The sequence below is a fragment of the Aquarana catesbeiana genome, linkage group LG05 (assembly GCF_042186555.1).
Source record: "Aquarana catesbeiana isolate 2022-GZ linkage group LG05, ASM4218655v1, whole genome shotgun sequence".
Lineage (NCBI taxonomy): Eukaryota > Metazoa > Chordata > Amphibia > Anura > Ranidae > Aquarana > Aquarana catesbeiana.
In genome coordinates, this window is record NC_133328.1 from 298,709,711 (window position 1) to 298,730,253 (window position 20,543).

The 20,543-nt window shown below is 40.9% G+C and overlaps 1 protein-coding gene across 1 annotated transcript in view; it reads right to left on the reverse strand.

The window, feature by feature from the left end:
• MOCOS (molybdenum cofactor sulfurase) overlaps nt 1-20,543 on the reverse strand; it is a 1,002,829-nt gene that overhangs the window by 892,840 nt on the left and 89,446 nt on the right. The window contains exon 2 of the mRNA XM_073630796.1: nt 5,140-5,229. Within this exon, the coding sequence (XP_073486897.1) occupies nt 5,140-5,229 (90 nt within the window). The remainder of the gene's footprint in view (nt 1-5,139; nt 5,230-20,543) is intronic.

A 20,543-nucleotide genomic window follows, 5' to 3' on the forward strand; every position in this document is an offset into this window, starting at 1 on the left:
GCCCATGTTAGCCCATCATTAGAAGCAGGTGGATGAAGGGTGGTATTCTAATGGTGGGCATACCCACCGATCAATCTCTTTTTTTTGTTCAGCCCACAGGCTGAACAATATATGCACAACAAGGACCAGCGACGTACTGGTATGTTGCTGGAATTTGAGTGGTTATATCAGAATGATGCCTGCAGGTTTAGGTATCATCTTGGTATCATTCTTTTCAGTCAGCGGTCATCTTTCATGTAAAAGCAATCCTAGTGGATAATTAGCCTCTAGACTGCTTTTACAAGCAGTGGGAGGGAACGTCCCTCCCCCCACCGTCTTCCATGGTTTTCTCGGGCTCTCCTGTCCCAACAGGGAACCCGAGAATGCAGTCAGTGTTTCCACCAGTTGACCATAGAGCTGATCAGAGACCAGAATGGCTCCAATCATCTTTATGGTCTAAGAAACCGAAAGCTATGAGTATTTCATGACTGCTTCGCTGGATATAAACAGCGCCATTGGGATATTGGGAAAGCATTTTATCACACGATCTTGGTGTGGTCAGATGCTTTGAGGGCAGAGGAGAGATCTAAGGTCTAATTGGCCCCCAATTTTTTTTAAAAAAGAGTACCTGTCACTAACTATTGCTATCATAGGGGATATTTACATTCCCTGAGATAACAATAAAAATGATTAAAATAAAAAAAATGAAAGGAACAGTTTAATATAAAATAAAAAAGCAAAACCCCTGTCCCCCCGTGCTTACGCGCAAAGGCGAATGCAAGTGTCGGTCTGGTGTTATATGTAAACAGCAATTGCACCATGCATGTAAGGTATCACCGCGAAGGTCAGATCAGTAGACCTCAGTAGACCTCCTCTGTAAATCTAAAGTGGTAACCTGTAAAGGCTTTTAAAAATGTATGTGTTTGTCACCGCTGCACGTTTGTGTGCAGTTTTAAAGAATGTCATGTTTGGTATCCATGTACTCAGCATAAGACATTTGGGCAATATAGTATGTTTAGTGCATTAAAATTAAAAAAAGTGTGTTTTTTCCAAAAAAAATGCGTTTGAAAAATCACTGCACAAATACTGTGTGAAAAAAAAACACCCACCATTTTAATCTCTAGGGCATTTGCTTTAAAAAAAATATATAATGTCTGGGGGTTCAAAGTAATTTTCTTGCAAAAAAAGATTTTTTTTTCATGTAAACAAAAAGTATCAGAAAGTGGTTAGAAGAGTGGGTGATGTGTGACAATAAGCTTCTAAATGTTGTGCATAAAATGCCAGGGCAGTGCAACCCCCCCAAATTACCCCTATTTGGAAAGTAGACATCCCAAGCTATTTGCTGATAGGCATGTTGAGTCCATGGAATATTTTATATTTTGCCACAAGTTGTTTTTTTTTTTTGCACAAAGTCATCACTAAATGATATATTGCTCAAACATGCCATCGGCATATGTGAAATTACACCCCAAAATACATTCTGCTGCTTCTCCTGAGTATGGGGATACCACATGTGAGACTTTTTGGGAGCCTAGCTGTATACAGGACCCCGAAAACCAAGCACCGCCTTCAGCCTTTCTAAGAGCGTAAAATGGTGATTTCACTTCCTCACTACCTATGACAGTTTTGGAGGCCATGAAATGTCAAGATAGCACAACCCCCCCCCCCCCAAATGACCCCATTTTGGAAAGAAGACACTTTTAGCTATGTGCTGAGAGGCATGTTGAGTCTATGGAATATTTTATATTTTGCCACAAGTTTCGGGAAAATGAATTTTTTTTTTTTTTTTACAGAAAGTTGTCACTAAATGATATATTGCTCAAACATGCCATAGGCATATGTGAAATTACACCCCAAAATACATTATGTTGCTTCTCCTGAGTATGGGGATACCACATGTGTGAGACTTTTTGGGAGCCTAACTGTGTACAGAACCCTGAAAACCAAACACTCCCTTCAGGCTTTCTAAGGGTGTAAATGACCCCATTTTGGAGAGTAGACACCCCAAGCTATTTGCTGAGAGGCATGTTGAGTATTTTGCAGACTTCACTTTTTGTCACAAAGTTTTGAAAATTGAAAAAAGAAAAAAAAAAAAATTTTTCTTTTCTTTCTTCATTTTCAAAAACAAATGAGAGCTGCAAAATACTCACTATGCCTCTTAGAAAATACCTTGGGGTGTTCCAAAATGGTGTCATTTGGGGGGGAGGGTTGTGCTATTTGGACATTTCAGGGCCTCCGTAACTGTGATAGGTAGTGAGGAGTAAAATCACTATTTTACGCCCTTAGAAAGCCTGAAGGCGGTGATTGGTTTTCGGGGTCCTGTACACGGCTGTGCAAAAAAAAAAAGTTTGTCATTTTTCCACAACTTGTGGTAGAATATAAAATATTCCATGGACTCAACATGCCTCTCAGCAAATAGCTTGGGGTGCCTACTTTCCAAAATGGGATCATTACTATCTGGGCATTTTATGGCCTTCGAAAATGTGATAGGTAGTGAGGAGTGAAATCAAAAACCTGTGCCCTTAGAAATCCTGAAGGCGGTGCTTGGTTTTTAGGGTCTTGTACATGGCTAGGCTCCCAAAAAGTCTCACACACATGGCATCTCCATACTCAGGAGAAGCAGCAGAACGTATTTTGGGGTGTAATTCCACATATAACCAAGGCACGTGTGAGCAATATATCATTTAGTGACAACTTTGTGTAATTTTTTTTTTTGTCATTTTTCAATCACTTGTGACAAAAAAATAAAATATTCAATGGGCTCAACATGCCTCTCAGCAATTTCCTTGAGGTGTCTACTTTCCAAAATGGGGTTCATTTGGGGGGGGTTGTACTGCCCTGCCATTTTAGCACCTCAAGAATTGAGATAGGCAGTCATAAACTAAAAGCTACGTAAATTCCAGAAAATTTACCATAGTTTGTAGAAGCTATAACTTTTGCGCAAACCAATAAATATACGCTTATTGACATTTTTTTTACCAAAGACATGTCTGAATACATTTTGGCCTAAATATATGACTAAAATTGAGTTTATTGGATTTCTCTTATAACAAAAAAGTAGAAAATATCATTTTTTTTCAACATTTTCGGGGTTTTTACGTTTATATCGCAAAAAATAAAAATGGCAGAGGTAAACAAATACCATCAAAAGAGAGCTCTATTTGTGGGGAAAAAAGGACACAAATTTCATTTGGGTACAACATTGCATGACCGCGCAATTACCAGTTAAAGCAGCTCAGTGCCAAATTGTAAAAAGTGCTGGTACTGGTCATTGAGCAGCCTAATCTTCCCGGGGCTGAAGTGGTTAAAGAGGAACTGCAGTCTGCTCACATAATTTGTAATAAAAACATCTTTGCCATTCTGAAGCTTCCCTCCAACCACTTTGCATATTATTTTATATATACTGTGATTCTGTACTTGCCAAATATGCTGCATAAATCTCCCTCCACTAAGTCTGGCTGCATCCATTTTAACTGTTTGCAGCTAAAGCTGCTGCATATTCACTTCCTGGATTTACAGACACACCTCCAGCTCTGCAGCTCTCATTGGTCTTCTTATGACTCATCCCCTCTTCCGTTTTCTGGCAAACTCTTACGAGAGTGAGAGAGAGAGAGAGAGAGAGAGCTGTGCATGATGTCACAAGCCTAGGCTAATGACCAGACAAGAAACAGGAAGTGGGCTGTATAAGGTATTTACGGTCAGAAAAAAAATGCTTTACTATCCAAAGTCAAAATAATCAGGGCAGAAGATTTAATAGATGGAAAGTTGAAAAAAATCACTGAAGTTCTGCCTTAAATATTGCATTAACATGTTTCACTTTACATTTACAGCCAGCAGGTGGGCTCCTTTTTACAGGTTTGTCTGTCTAATTATAGCTGCTCTACTAAAAATATAAGATGTTTATACAGCTCAATAACTCAAGCTGAAACTTACAACAGAAGGAGTGAATAAACTTCAATCTCTGCTCTTCTAAACTTTTAATGAGAGAGAAAGACAACTGGTTTTGCTTTGCTCTCTTTTTACCAAATGCTGCACGACAGCCCTGTCATGGGCAAATGCTGTAGTTAATATTAAATATTAAAACTTTTACGTAAATAGAAAAAAAAACATATCAGTCTAAAAAGCATTAACTAGAAAAAAATCAATACAATTGACCCAAAATAATGACGTTTCCCTTCAAAGTATAAGTTCACTTTTGAAGGTAAACCTGTCCAGGGCCTACTCATCACTTGCAAAATTGCCAAATTCGTAGCCTAAGCTGCCTGGCTTGGCTAGGAAAAAGTGTATTATGTGAAACTATTGTTTTCTATATGTGGCTAACTGTGCATCCAGATCTACATTTTTGTAGAACAACCGCATACAGAGTCATTTATTCCAGCAACTGTATTTAGTATAAAATATGGAGCAAGAAACCCAACAACATAACCAATTGCAATAAATCAAGATCTTCCAAAGATTTTTTAATTTCCCAGAATGTTTACAATCACAGTTATCTAGGCATATTTATGCAATTTTGTTTTATGAAAATACCTTTTTATAAATAGACAACAAAACCAAGTAACAACATACAGAATTTTCATAACATTTAATATTCCATAAAAATGCAAAAAAAAAAAAAGTTGCTTTTTTTTGTTTTATTGCACATAAAGCAATATAAAGCATAGATTTATAATCACTGCAATATTTATAAATCTAAATTGATTGGCACATGATAAAAACATGTCCTTCCAGCTCCATGTAAGGGGTACATATTAAAAACCCCTCACTTTGACTTAAGGTTTATTAAATATGGTATTTAGTGTGTTTTGTGAATACACTTACCAAAAATTGACATTTTATAAAAGGGATATATTCACATTTTAAAGGACACTTCTTACAACTACTTAGAGGTTACAAGCCTGCATAACTTGGTATTCACAGTGTAAAATCTTTTCAATTAAAAGGCAGATGTTCTAAAATGTAACCATATAACTCCACACACTAATGTCAAAAAAGCCATTATAGCTCAGCAGCAAGTTACACTTACATTAATCACTGCTCATTAAAGGAAATACTACAGAAAAACTGCAGTTATAGTCCCATTTCTTCACACTACTAAAAAGTTTTTTTAGACAAATGTTCACATATCTTTATTATTAGAGAAAAAGTACTTATACTAACCATAAACATTTTCAGACAAATCAGCCATGAATTTTTGAAGAAGGCTTTCGGGAAAAAGTGCTGTGCCAACATGATCAAGGTAAACCACATCTGAAAAAGAGGGAAGTGTTTGTTATAATTTTGCTTTTAGCAGGTACCTAGACTCAGGTCAAACATTAATATATATATATATATATATATATATATATATATATATATATATATATATATATATATATGTATATATATATATATATACACAGTATCTCAGTGAGTACACCCCTCACATTTTTGTAAATATTTTATTATATCTTTTCATGTGACAGCACTGAAGAAATTACACTTTGCTACAATGTAAAGTAGCGAGTGTACAGCTTGTATAACAGTGTAAATTTGCTGTCCCATCAAAATAATAACTCAACACACAGCCATCAATGTCTAAAGCGCTGGCAGCAAAAGTGAGTATACCCCTAAGTGAAAATGTCCAAATTAGCCCCAAAGTGTCAATATTTTGTGTGGCCACCATTATTTTCCAGCACTGCCTTAACCCTCTTGGGCATGGAGTTCACCAGAGCTTCACAGGTTGCCACTGGAGTCCTCTTCCACTCCTCCATGATGACCATGATGACATCACGAAGCTGGTGGATGTTAGAGACCTTGCGCTTCTCCACCTTCCATTTGAGGATGCCCCACAGATGCTCAATAGGGTTTAGGTCTGCAGACATGTTTGGCCAGTCCATCACCTTTACCCTCAGCTTCTTTATCAAGGCAGTGGTCATCTTAGAGGTGTGTTTGGGATCGTTATCATGTTGGAATACTGCCCTGCGGCCCAGTCTCTGAAGGGAGGGGATTATGCTCGGCTTCAGTATGTCACAGTACATGTTGGCATTCATGGTTCCCTCATGAAATGTAGCTCCCCAGTGCCGGCAGCACTCATGCAGCCCCAGACCATGACACTACCACCACCATGCTTGACTGTAGGCAAAACACACTTGTCTTTGTATTCCTCACCTGGTTCCTGCCACACACGCTTGACACGATCTGAACCAAATAAGTATCTTGGTCACCTCAGACCACAGGACATGGTTCCAGTAATCCATGTCCTTAGTCTGCTTGTCTTCAGCAAACTGTTTGTGGGCTTTGTTGTGCATCATCTTTAGAAGAGGCTTCCTTCTGGGATGAAGGCCATGCAGACCAATTTGATGCAGTGTGCGGCAAATGGTCCGAGCACTGACATGCTGACCCCCCCACCCCTTCAACCTCTGTGTCATTGCTGGCAGCACTCATATGTCTATTAACCAAAGACAACCTCTGGATATGACGCTGAGCACATGCACTCAACTCCTTTGGTCGACCATGGCGAGGCCTGTTCAGAATGGAACCTGTCCTGTTAAACCGCTGTATGGTTTTGGCCATCATGTTACAGCTCAGTTTCAGGGTCTTGGCAATATTCTTATAGCTTAAAATGCCTAATTGGGCCCAATTTGGACATTTTCACTTAGAGGTGTACTCACTTTTGTTGCCAGCGGTTTAGACATTAATGGCTGTGTGTTGAGTTATTTTGAGGGAACAGCAAATTTACACTGTTATACAAGCTGTACACTCACTACTTTACATTGTAGCAAAGTGTCTTTTTTTAGTGTTTGTCGCATGAAAAGATATAATAAAATATTTACAAAAATGTGAGGGGTGTATATATATATATATATATATATAGTGACTATTTCCATATAATAAGTTGTGCCATTAGTTAAAGCCATACATTCCCTAAATAACTGGTGTTTAACCAGTTCAGCCCTTACAAATGTATACATATAGACCAGAGTGGCTCTTATATTTCTGCTATAAGCCTATATATTCTGCAATATTTTTGTCATTAAGTTAAGTAATACATATAGTCATATAAAAATGTTAGGACATGGACTTTGTTGAATTTTTCAAAATATTTAAAACAGGCAAAAATTAGCTCTTCATTCAAACAGTTCCTACAGATGAAGGCAATATATTTGAATAAATTACACACACAACTGGTATTTATTTTCATAATATACAATAAATTTAAAAAATGCTGACTTTTCACATGGAAATGTAAGCGCAAACTTACATTTATTACCAATTCAAATCTATAAAATTAGAACTAGGTGTTCCAGATTAAGTGGAACAGGTGCATCCGAGCTACTACCACCTGTGCAATGCCTGGTGAGCCTCAAGAACATAGCACTCAGCCTGTGAAGTCTCTGTAAACCTCCATGTATGCCATGCAAAAAAAGGAGAAAGGCTCAACCTCAACCAGAAGGGCTGGTGCCATGGAAGTCGGCTAAAACACTGTTTTATTATCGCATGTGAACTACAGTCAAAAAGAAAGCCAATGCGTTTCGGCTGTCGGGCCTTAGTCATGAATAAGGCCTGACGGCTGAGACATGTTTGCTTTCTTTTTGACTGTTGTTCACATGTAATAATAAAACAATGTTTTAGCCAACTTTCATGGCACTAGCCTTTCTCCTTTTTTGCATGTTCCAGATTAAGTGGCAATGTCTAGAACCTCTTTAGAAAGTATACAGGTTGAACGTGTCTTCTAAATCTCAGACTTCTGGGGCTTTGTGTTTTCTTGGCTATTGATAAGTGTGCTGAAATCAAATGAGTTTTCTATGGTCCTCAGAAAGAGGGTATAGGATGATCATGAATATAGCAAGAGATGTAAACAGATTGCCAAATTATCTGAAGTCTAATATTTCACTTTAAGTTAAAATTATTTTAAATGATTGCTAATTTGTCCAAGACTGGTTGGCCAAGTAAGATCATCAACAGAGCTGACTGTTTAATGTTAAAAGAAGCTGAAAATGACCCCACTGTGAGATCTGCAGGTAACTCTTGCAACAGTTTGTGTCAAGATGCATCTACAATTGGAAAGATATTACACCAATTTAATCTGCATTGGATGTGTGCCAAAAAAAACTTTGCTGTCTAAAAAACAAAAAAAACAAAAAAACACACATTACAGCAAAACTACAGTTTGCTTTTGAATATATAGGTTATCATGTTACACATGCATTGTCTGTTTATCTTTAATAATGTTGTCCCTACCTCACCCAGTAGCTAGGGAATGCTCTATGTAATTAGTCCCACCTTTTTTTCCGTACTTTAGCCTCCATTCACCACATGCGATTTATTCTGCTGGAGCTAGACATACTATGATTTTTTTTTTTTTAATGTTCAGCTGTTATGATCTGCACAAGTTTTGAATCAAAACTTATTACGATCTGCAAGATGCCATTTGAATTGAATCACTGTCTGCTAAGCTACTAAGACTAAGTTAAGCAATCTCCCCACAACTGGATTAGTTCTAGAGATCACACTTTCAGTGCTAATATTGCGAAAGCAGAACATAGGCAAAGGTGAGGCCTTCTGGTACAATGTGCTGTGGACTTCAAAGAAAGAGTTGTTCAGCCACAGTAACTGTAGATATGTTAGGTGCAAACCTAAAGTGGATGTTAACCCACTTCTATTACATGCTCCCATCCTCTCTGCACCATTATAATAATTGTCCCTGTGCCTGTGTAATGTAAAAAATCTGCACGATTGTACCAGTATAAGCTCCACTCCCGCCGCTCAGCTGATTACTCTCCTTTCTTCTGTCTCCGGGTCACAGCTGCAGTGGGGGGGGGGTAAAGCCCTCCTGCTGACGTCAGATGGGAAGGAGGGGGAGAGCGGAGAGAGAGAGCGTTGAGCCGCCGACAATCAGCTGAGTGTCAGGAGCGGAGATCATACATGTACAATCGTAAAGTTTTTTTACATTACACAGGCACAGGGACAATTATTATAATGGTGCAGAGTGGATAGGAGCATGTAATAGAAAAAAATTAGAGCAGCAGGAGCCGGGGGGGGGGGGGGGGGGACATTGTAAGAGCAGAGACAGACAGAGAGGGGAGAGGGAGGAGGGGGGAGAAGGACACAGGCGACAGATAGCAGGCTGCGAATGACAGAGGCACACAAACGGACCCCAATCTCAGAGCTCAGCAGCCATGATTATCATGGTCTGTTTGCAGAGGGGAGGGTATAGCCAGCCTGGATCAGACAGGTATTTCAAGTGATACAGGGGTCCAAATGACACAGTACAAGCACTGTGCTGTATAACAGGCTTTAAGAGACAGAGAGAATACAGAGATTATTCTCTTTACAGAGAATATCCAATCACGTGCAAAGAAAAAAAAACATTATTTTTGTTTGCACATGATTGGAGGATGGAAGTCAATAGAGCTTCACCACATTAACTAAGTTAGAGAAAATTCCTTGCAAAGTGACAATTCCCTTGCAAACTAAACAGCCCATTTCCCTTTAGAAAATGATATCTAACTAAGTCAACACTATGAATAATGCATCATATCAACGTGGGCTTGATGAGAATCTTTTGAAAGTTGGATCAGAAATCGATTTTTCAACACTATAACCAAAAATTGTTCAAAAAGAAGAAATTGTGCTTTATAGACTTGACCCTGATTTGAAGCCCACTGAATTACTGTGGGGGGTTTCAAACTGGCAATTTGATGCCAGAGACTAGTGGACGGTTATGCAAAATGCCTACAAGAAGTAGGCGTACCTAGTAGGCAAACTTATGATTCATTGTTGCTGATGTACACATAAATTTTTTTGTTGGGTTGTATATACCTGTATAACCAAGTACTATCTTAATTTCTTTGAATAATGTGAAATAATCTATTTTAATGCCCATTTCATCATATATGACTTGAAATTATACAATATATAATTATATATGAAATTTCCACTGCTTGTATGGCTGTACAAGGCTCAAGTCTTTGCAACATATGTGGGTTAAGCTTTGCTTTACCCAGGAAAAAATTACACTATGGTCCTCCATTAGTTTCAGAGGTCTTCAAATAGATTTTCGCAGCTATAGCCCTAACTGATGCATCAAAGAAGATATGACAGCTGAAAATGAGCTGGGAGCATAACCAAGAGAACAGTGAAGCTGCAATAATGATTTCAGAGAATTTCTCCTAGTTTTACTTTTGTTGTTTCTTGCCAAGCAGCGGAATGTCCCAGTATACGTTTTTAGAGGAGCGCTGTCTCAGTAGCATTTTGCCTTGTATGGTAATATGGACTAAAAATCCTAGTGGATTACAAATGCTGATCATCATGCACAAAGCTCCTCTCTTGGTAAAGGGATTTACAGAAACTTAGAATGTGAATGTGTCTTATTTGATGTCCCACAGAAAACCTAGGCTACCCTGCATATTAGGCATATCAAGCCCCAGAATGAAAGTTCTTTAGGCTGGCAGCATAGTCATCAGAATAAAAAAAAAAAAATTACCTCACAGCTGTTAGATATAATCTTATGAAGTGTAAGGTTTGCTAAAGACAGCATCTCCTGTGTTTTGGTGAGGCAACCATTCACTTCTTCAGTTGTGGGAAAATAATCCATTGTCCACATAGAAGATTGTCAACGTATTAATGAGAGTCGGACTGTTGTCAAAGACATGTACCTTCATCTGGTAATCTATGTACTTATTGCTGATGGAATTGTCTCTATGCCATAGAAACATGAGGTTTGTTTTGTCTTCTCTGACAATGAGCATTGGAACATTTGTTGGATGTTGGCCATTACGGTTACTGGTTCTGGTCTAAAGCAGATTAGAACTCCTATGAGGATGTTGTTTAGGTTGAGTCCTATAAGAAGCGGGTTGTTGAGAGAAATACCTTTGTACTGAGTGCTGGAATCAAAAATAACCCCTACTTTGTTCTGACTTATGAGGCAGGTACATACCAAAAGGATGGGACGTACCAACATTGTTCTCCTTCCTTTAGTAGCGGTGTGGGTTTGGCTTGATCTCTATCAAAAATATTCTGCATGAAGTTTAGAAAATGCCTTTCTACTTCTTGCTTCCTGTGTAGAGTGCACTTTGAAGGAAGAAAATCTAGCAACACCTTGATGTAGATTGGCAATCTCTCTCTGGGAACAAAAGGGAAAGTATGGTCCCTTTTTTGAAAGAGCCAATACAGCATCATCACTTGCTGAATTGAAGATTGTTGATGCAAAGTTGTCACCAAAGGAAGACAAAATGTTTATCTGACCTTGTTTGTCATGTTGCCATGTATAATTGCGTCTCTTCTCTTTCACTCAGTAATGGTGTGGGCATGGCTTAACCACTTGCCAACCGCGTAACGTACATGTGCTTTGGCTAAGTGGCTCTATTGCACGAAACGACATACCTGTACATCATTTCGTGCAATAGCATCTAGGGTGCACACACACGCCGCCAAAGACCCAATCGCACGCTGATTGGACAGAGGGGGAGCCTCTGTCTGCCGGCCACCCGTGATCGTTCCCGAAAGAGGCAGATCACTGTTCTGACAGGGCAGAAGATCGATATCTTGTGTTTCTGCTAAGAAGAACACAGATCTCTTTCTTTTTAATCATCCCCCACACAGTTAGCAAGCACTCCCAGGAAACACATTTAACCCTTTGTCGCCACTGATGCTTTTTTTAAATTGTATTTTTATTGGAATACAGATAAAGCAAGTTATACATATTAAAGTCAGTGAAATCAAACATAAAAAGAAATGACAAAGAAATAAAAAAGAAAAATATGTTGAGCATAATACTGAAAAGGCTATAGCCAATGACATTTTAGTGTTATCTGGGTGTACACTGGGGACATAGACCTAGGAGGTGTTAAGCAGTGGTCTGCTATGTGTAACTAGGTCAACAAGGAGATAGGGAGGATGGGTGATGACAGGGTGACATTGAAACTGTATACGGGGTACTGGAAGGATTCAGGGAGGAGGACCATACAGTGGTGTAGTGGATAGCACTTTCGCCTAGCAGTAAGAAGGGTTGCTGGTTCGAATCCCAACCACGACACTACCTGCTTGGAGTTTGCATGCTCTCCCTGTGCCTGCGTGGGCTTCCTCCAGGTACTCCGGTTTCCTCCCACACTCCAAAGACATGCTGGTAGGTTAATTGGATCCTGTCTAAATTGTCCCTAGTATGTATGAATGTGAGTTAGGGACCTTAGATTGTAAGCTCCTTGAGGGTAGAGATTGATGTGAATGTACAATGTATATGTAAAGCGCTGCGTAAATTGACGGCACTATATAAGTAACTAAAATAGAAATAGAATAGATACTCAGAATGATCCCACACATCCCAGATCTTGTCAAACCTGTCAACAGCATCCTCTACCATAGCTGTCATATACTCCATTCTACGTATGTCAGTAATAGCTTGTAGAAACTGAGCTTGGTTTGGGGGGAGGGAGATAGCCAAGGCAATGGAATGACTCTCTTTGCAGCTAGTAAAATATAGGAAGCCAATCTATTCGAGGCCTTTCCCGGAAATGGGAGGCCTAGGAGGAGATGTAATGGATCCAGCGAAATGGTGGACCGTGGACCAGAAAGGATCAATTCATACTGCCAGAAGATATGGCAGTGAGTTCCTCTAGTTTTACCACATCTCCAACAGGGCCAACATCTCCAGGACATCTCCAGGACCCCCAAGGTATGTAATACCTTGGGGGTCCTATACCAAAAAACTAACATTTTAAATGCTGTCTCTCTCTGCGCCACACATCTGGATATTTGATCTATGGAGCTTGGGATCTGAAAATAATGCAGACGACCATACAAGCGAGCAGGGATGAGCCAGAAGCAGAGAACCCATCTCTATCTCCGTCCACCTATTGGGCAGCCTTAAACTGGCCAAGGCCACCACTGCACGAAGGTGGGAGGACAGGTAATATTTGTAAACGTCCGGGGCTCCCAGTCCTCCACGGCTTCTGGGGGAAAATATCACCAAGCTTGCCACTCTATATGCCCCGTCCTTCCAAATAAAGAAACCATCATTTAATCAATTTTAATTGGGCCATAGGAGTAGGGATAGGCAGGGTTTCAAAAAAATACAGTAGTTTTGGCATAACTGACATTTTCAACACATTAATCCTACCTATCCAGGATACTGGGCGGGGATTCCATCGAGATAGCATGGCCTTGATGTCCTTGAACAGGGGGATATAATTGGCTGAATATAGGGATGAGTACGATGGTGTGATGTGTACACCCAGGTACTTGAGAGATGTGCACCAGCAATAGGGGTAAGAGTTTGAGCGATAGAAGGTCTGCAGGTGGTATATGTAGCGGTAGGGCTTCTGTTTTGAATGCGTTCATTTTGTATCCAGATATAGAGCTACACTGGGATAGGAGAGCATGCAGGGACAGGAGGGATATATGTAGGTTGGTAAGAGTCAGACGTACATCGTCCGCAAATAGAGATAGTTTATATTCCCTGTGACGCATGGGGACCCTTTGGATGTCAGGATGGGACCTCATAGCCTCTGCTAGGGGTTCTAGGCATAGAATGAAAAGAAATGGGGAGAGAGGGCAACCCTGTCTAGTGCCATTAGGCATTGGAAAGGATCAGGACGTGAAAGAAGCCATTTGGACCTGGGATGAGGGGTTGAAGTATATGGTTTTTAGAGCCGAAATGAAGGGACCATGGAAACCAAATTTAGTAAGGGTGGCAAACATGTAGGGCCAACTTAATCTATCAAATGCCTTTTGGGCATCAAGTCTGAGGATCAAAGCAGGTCTACGTACTCTATTCAACATATCAATGAGGTGAATAGTGCGCCTGGTATTGTCACCCGCATGTCTAGCGGGGACAAAGCCCATTGGGTCTCTATCAATCAGTCAAAAATTTGTCAAAAATTGGGAAAGGCGGTTAGCCAAAATTTTTGTGAATAGCTTATAATCTGAGCTTAAATGTGCAATTGGCCAGTAGATATCTGGAAGCGACGGATCTCTGTCCGGTTTAGGTATAACTGTGATATAAGAGTGTAAGAACTGCTGATTGATCTTCGCCCTGAAGAAGAGAGAGAGTTATATAAGGATACTAGATGAGTTGATAGAATTGGGAGAAATGTCTTGTAGTAGGAGTATGGGAGTCCATCTGGACCAGGGGATTTGTGGGTTGGTAGGCTCTTAACAGTATTGGCTAGTTCCTCCCCAGTAATGGGGGCATTGAGTGCATGCACATCCGACCTGGTTAGTTTAGACAACTTCAAGTCTGACATAAATGCCTCGAAAGCCTCCTGGTCAAATGGAGAGTGTAGGTTGGGAGTAAGGCAGTTGTAGAGTTTATCGTAAAAGACCTGGGTCATGGTGTGTGGGCAGTGAGTGGGGGTACCACCTGGCCATTTGAGGTGATCCGCGAAGGAGAGAGAAGGCCTAGAACTGAGCCTGGAGACCAGCATTCTATGTGGCTTATTGGAAGATTGGTAAAATTTTTGTTTTGCCCATAAGAGGGATTTATCTATGGCTGACATGTCTAGAGATTTTATTTGATTGAGCAGTGAGGTTACCGCCCGCAGTTGAACCACTGAGGGAGAGCAGAGCAAGGAACGTTCAGCAGCTAGCAGTTTGGTTAGTAAAGAGGATTTCAAGAGAGCTGCATCCTTCTTTCTGCGTGAGCTTACAGAGATATACTGCCCCCCTGAAGAACACCTTGTGAGCCTCCCAGAAGGTGGATGGACTGGATACGGAACCTGTATTTAGCTGGAAGTATTCAGTTAGCGCTTGGGAGAGTTTATCTTTGGTTTCAGTATGTTTTAGCAGAGATTCATTGAGTCTCCAGTGGGAAATGCAGCTGAGAGGCAAAGATCCAGGGTCATGATCCGACCAGGGGCTCAGGTTGGATGACACTGTACAAGGTAAAAGGGGGGCTGTCACAAGGAAATAGTTCAATCTAGAGAACATCTTATGGGGGGGAGAGTAAAATGAATATTGTTTACCAGTGAAGTGTTTGATCCTCCATGTGTCAAACACATGGTGGCTTCGAGTCAATTTACGAAAGGAGGTGGCCAAGGATTGTGTTGTGAGGGGTAGTGTAGAATGGAACAAAGATTTCCGATCTTGAGTGGGAGAGAAGACAGCATTAAAATATCCCCCAATCACCATAAGAGGCTGAGAAAAGTGTTGCAGCCATTCAAATGCATTAGTAAGGAATTTAATCTGACCCATATTTGGAGCATATACATTCCTTAGTGTTATAGGATTAGACAAATAGGTACCTTGCAGTATTATATAACGACCGCAGGGATCTAGATGGGTGGACTTGATCTGGAGAGGACAGGAGCATCTGATCAGCACTGCAACCCCAGCCTTTCCAGATGAGTCAGACGCCATATAAGACACCAGTCTCCTGCACCAGGATCACATCCATGCCGGAGGACCTGGACCCCTTTAAAGCCATCCATCGTTTTTTGATGGAATTCAGACCTTTCAAGTTATAAGACAGCAGTTTCAAAGCCATAGTATAGCCGTGTAATTTATGTGTGTGTGTGTGTTCCTGTATGTGTGACACTATTTTATGGACTGATGTGACTGCATGGTTTGCAGTTTATTGTTACAAGGTTGCATCCCTGTAATTAGATTTATGCTGCTTAATTTCTAATGTTAGGTGGTTTCAGGATGTTGAAAGGGTTAAAGTCTGGCAAAAAGGGGTTATGTTTTTGGGCTGCTTTGCAAGCGGGGGGTGTTTTGAAGATTTTATCTGAATACCAGGATACCCCTGGTGTAAAGCTTGAATGGGATTTTACCTGTTTTTATCAGTGATACCTGGCATCTCATTTTGCTGGCAGCCCCAGGGAGTCACTAGTTATAAATAGTATATTTTTCTCTTCTTTTTGACATAATGTATCTACACAGATGTTTCAAAGAGATTGCGGGGCAGTACTCTATTTGATCCATCTCAACAGTGGGAGTGAATACGGTATTAGGTGCATGATTAATGAACAATAATCTGCTGTATTATGAGTCCATTTTAACTCTAAAAAATTACCTTGTATATATATTTATACTGTATATCTATGTGTCTACATGCTCATTTTAGGCATGAACATGGAATATCTTGGGTGTTTTGTAATTCTTTGTATAGATATATATTCTTGTTGATTTTCTTTTTAGAACTATATTTTGTATTTGGAACCGATGCTAGTTGGTGTGTTGGTGGTGAGGTTAGGTTATGTGTGTTGATCGACTGTTCTATATACTGTATGCTCTCTTAATCTCTGAATACAGATGCAGCAGGTTTTGAATAAGTATGTAACAGGTTTTAAATAAGCAGCAGGGCGCTGCACATGCAGGGGGTTCTTCCAAAGAAGCGGGGTTCTTTAAATAAGTGGCACTTCTGCTCTTGCACCATCCATCTGAACATTTTTTTCTCTCTTCACAGGTAAATCTGCGTTTATACTCCCATCTCCTTCAAACTGAACACTGACTGACTGCTTACATGCATATTTGGTAAATCTGCGTTTATACTCCCATCTCCTTCAAACTGAACATTGACTGACTGCTTACATGCATATTTGGTAAATCTGAGTTTATACTCCCATCTCCTTCAAACTGAACGTTGACTGACTGCTTACGTGCATATTTGGTAAATCTGCGTTTATACTCCCATCTCCTTCAAACTGAAAATTGACTGACTGCTTATATGCATATTTGGTAAATCTGTTTGTCACCGCTGTTTCAACTCCATCTGTAGCCATGCTCACATTATTTCAATGTTTATTTAGCTATTAAGTCTTACCTAAATTATGGGTTCCCTTATCTTTACAATTTTGGCCTCTTGGTCCTCTTGCAGTTTGATTGTGGTGTGAAAGTTTTGCTCTGCCCAATATCACCTCCTGATTGATTAATTGCCAGATTCAACCCACACCCAACACAGTATAAAAACAAGGCCTTCTTTACGGGGGAACACCAGCAGGGGGCTGCACATGCAGGGGGTTCTTCCAATAAAGGGAGGTTCTTTAAATAAGTGGCACTTCCGCTCTTGCACTTCAGTGATTTGCACAAAGCAAACCACAGCAGACTGCAGGTGACCACATTTCCATATTATCTCACCTTCCTCTCTAAAACATGCACTCTTTACCTCTCCTCCTCTTCACAATTGCAGCCTCTCTCCTCAAACTCTCTTTTCTTCGCCCTTCTGCTCCACCCCACAATCTGTACATATCACCCTCACTTCTCCCCTCCCCCTATTACTGCACTCACCACCTTTCTAATTCTAAGCCCACTTGCTAACAACACCCCCAGGGTACTGAAGCATGTCCCCTCATACAAATCGTATTCTCATATTACCACCCTTACTCTTCTGCTTCTCCTAACCGCTGGAGATTTTTCCCCAAACCCTGGGACTCCCTTATTTAACTGTACCCAACACACCCATCACTCTACACCCTCTGGCAGTAGTCGCAATCCACGCAATTTAGTCTCTCCCCCTGTCTTCCACCACCTTTCCCTCCAATCGCCTAACCATCACCCGTAGAAACTTTTGCAACTTCAACCCTTCTCTCCTCTATTCTGCTACTGACCACCTCTATGACAAAATCTCTCCCCTGTCCTGCCCCAACCAAGCCACGTCCATCTACAAAAAATCCCTTTCCTCCACCCTGGACAAGCTCGCTCCTCTCACTACACGCAGAATCAGGCCTCGACCCCTACAACCCTGGCAAACAGATGACACTAAAATTCTCAAAAAATGTAGTCGCGCTCTTGAGCGTCTGTGGCACAAGACTAAGTCTCTCAAAGACTTCAACCAATACAAATCTGCCCTCCAAAAATACTATTCTTTCCTCCACACTGCCAAGCAGACCTATTTTACAACTCTTATTAACACCTTCTCATCCAGTCCCCGTCAACTCTCTACTTCGTCCTCCACAGCCTCCACCCACAGACTCACTCACTGCCCAGGAGATTGCTAGTCACTTCAAAAACAAGATTGATACAATCCGTGATGAAATCTCCAATCTACAGGTATCTCCCCCAGTTAAGACCCCATGTCAACAGGTACAATGAACACTCCCCTTATTCAAATCTGCTACTACAGACGAAGTTGCTAAACTCCTTTCTATCGCCCACCTAACCACCTGTCCCCTGGACCCTATTCCCTCTCAAATGCTACGGTCGTCCTCTGACTCCACCCTACACTCTCTTACCCACATCTTCAATCTCTCCCTCACCTCTGGCATCTTCCCCAATGCTCTAAAACATGCACTGGTCACCCCCATACTTAAAAAGCCGTCCTCGGACCCTACCAATCTTAACAACCTACGCCCTATCTCCTTGCTCCCCTTTTCCTCTAAACTCCTTGAACGCCTGGTTTACAACCAACTGAGTGACCACCTTATTAAGAATAACCTTCTTGATCCCCTTCAATCTGGATTTCGCCCTCAACACTCCACAGAAACTGCTCTTTTAAAAATCACAAATGACCTGCTAACTGCAAAAACCAACGGACACTATTCTGTACTCCTACTTCTGGATCTTTCAGCTGCTTTTGACACGGTTGACCACCCCCTCCTCCTCAAAAAACCTTACTCCCTCGGTCTTCGTGACTGTGCTCTTCAGTGGCTCTCATCCTACCTATCCCAACGCACCTTCAGTGTCACTTACAATTCTACTTCCTCCACTCCTCTTCCCTTCTCCGTCGGGGTCCCCCAAGGTTCTGTTCTTGGGCCTCTTTTATTTTCAATCTACACCTCTTCCCTGGGTCAGCTGATAGCCTCTCACGGCTTTCAATATCATTTCTACGCTGACGACACACAAATCTATCTCTCCACCTCTCAACTCACTCCATCAGTCTCCTCACGCATCACTAACTTACTAACAGACATATCTGTATGGATGTCACACCACTTCCTCAAATTCAACTTGTCCAAAACCGAGCTTATAATATTTCCTCCCCCACGTGCCTCTTCCCCTATTTTATCTGTCAAATGCAATGGCACAACCATCCACCCATCCCCACATGTCAGGGTGCTAGGTGTTATCCTGTACTCTGAACTCTCCTTTAGGCCCCACATACAATCACTTTCCAAAGCTTGCCGCCTAAACCTCCGCAACATCTCTAAACTACATCCCTTTCTAATCAATGAAACCAAAAGCTCCTGATTTACTCCGTGGTTATCTCTCGCCTTGACTACTGCAACTCGCTCCTCATTGGCTTACCTTTAAATAGACTATCCCCCCTTCAGTCCATCACGAATGCTGCTGCCAGACTCATCCACCTTACAAACCGCTCAGTGTCTGCTACCCCTCTCTGCCAATCCCTCCATTGGCTGCCACTCACCCAACAAATTAAATTCAAAATACTAACGATAAGTTACAAAGCCATCCACAACTCTTTCCCCAGTTACATCACCAGCCTAGTCTCAAAATACCAACCTACTCGCCCTCTTCGTTCCTCCCAAGACCTCTTGCTCTCTAGCTCCCTCATCACCTCCTCCCATATCCGCCTCCAGGACTTCTCCCAAGCCTTGCCCATCCTCTGGAATTCCCTACCCCAATCTGTCAGACTGTCTCCAAATTTATCCACTTTTAGGGGATCCCTGAAAACTTTCCTCTTCAGAGAAGCCTATCCTGCCTCCATCTAACAACTGCACTATTTTCTCCATTAGCTCATCAACCACAGCTATTACCCTTTTGTATAACTTGACCCTCCCTCCTAGATTGTAAGCTCTAATGAGCAGGGCTCTCTGATTCCTACTGTATTGAATTGTATTGTTATTGTACTGTTTGCCCTAATGTTGTAAAGCGCTGCATAAACTGTCGGCGCTATATAAATCCTGTATAATAATAATAATAATAGTTGGTGTGTTGGTGGTGAGGTTAAATTATGTGTGTTGATCGACTGTTCTATATACTGTATGATCTCTTAAGCTCTGAATACAGATGCAGCAGGTTTTAAATAAGTATGTAGCAGGTTTTAAATAAGCATCTGTGGATATGAAACACGTCAGCCTAGTTTCTCGATGTAGCTGTGCTGTTGTCTAAGGATTACGTATTAAGTTCATAAAGAAGCTGGAATTTTATCTTCCCATGGTGTGCGGTGTTCCATCCTTTTTATTTGTATCTGTTACAGTTATGAGCTGAACCTGCACCCAGTTTCTCACAGGGGATATTGTAGTGGTGGACTGACCTGTTTGCTTTACTGAAGTTACAGTGCCTTGAAATTTTCCACATTTTGTCATGTTACAACCAAAAAACTTAAATGTATTTTATTGGGATTTCATGTGATAGACCAACACAAAGTGCCACATAATTGTGAAGTGGGAGAAAAACGATAAATGGTTTTCAACATTTTTTTACAAATAAATTTGTGAAAAGTGTGGTGTGCAGTTGTATTCAGCCCCCGAGTCAATAATTTGTACAACAACCTTTCACTGTAATTACAGCTGCAAGTCTTTTTGGGTAGGTCTCTACTAGCTTTGCAAATCTAGAAAGTGAAATTTTTGCCCATTCTTTGCAAAATAGTTCAAGCTCTGTCAGATTGTATAGAGAGCATCTGAACAGCAATTTTCAAGTCTTGCCACAGATTTTTAATTGGATTTAGGGCTGGACTTTGACTGGGC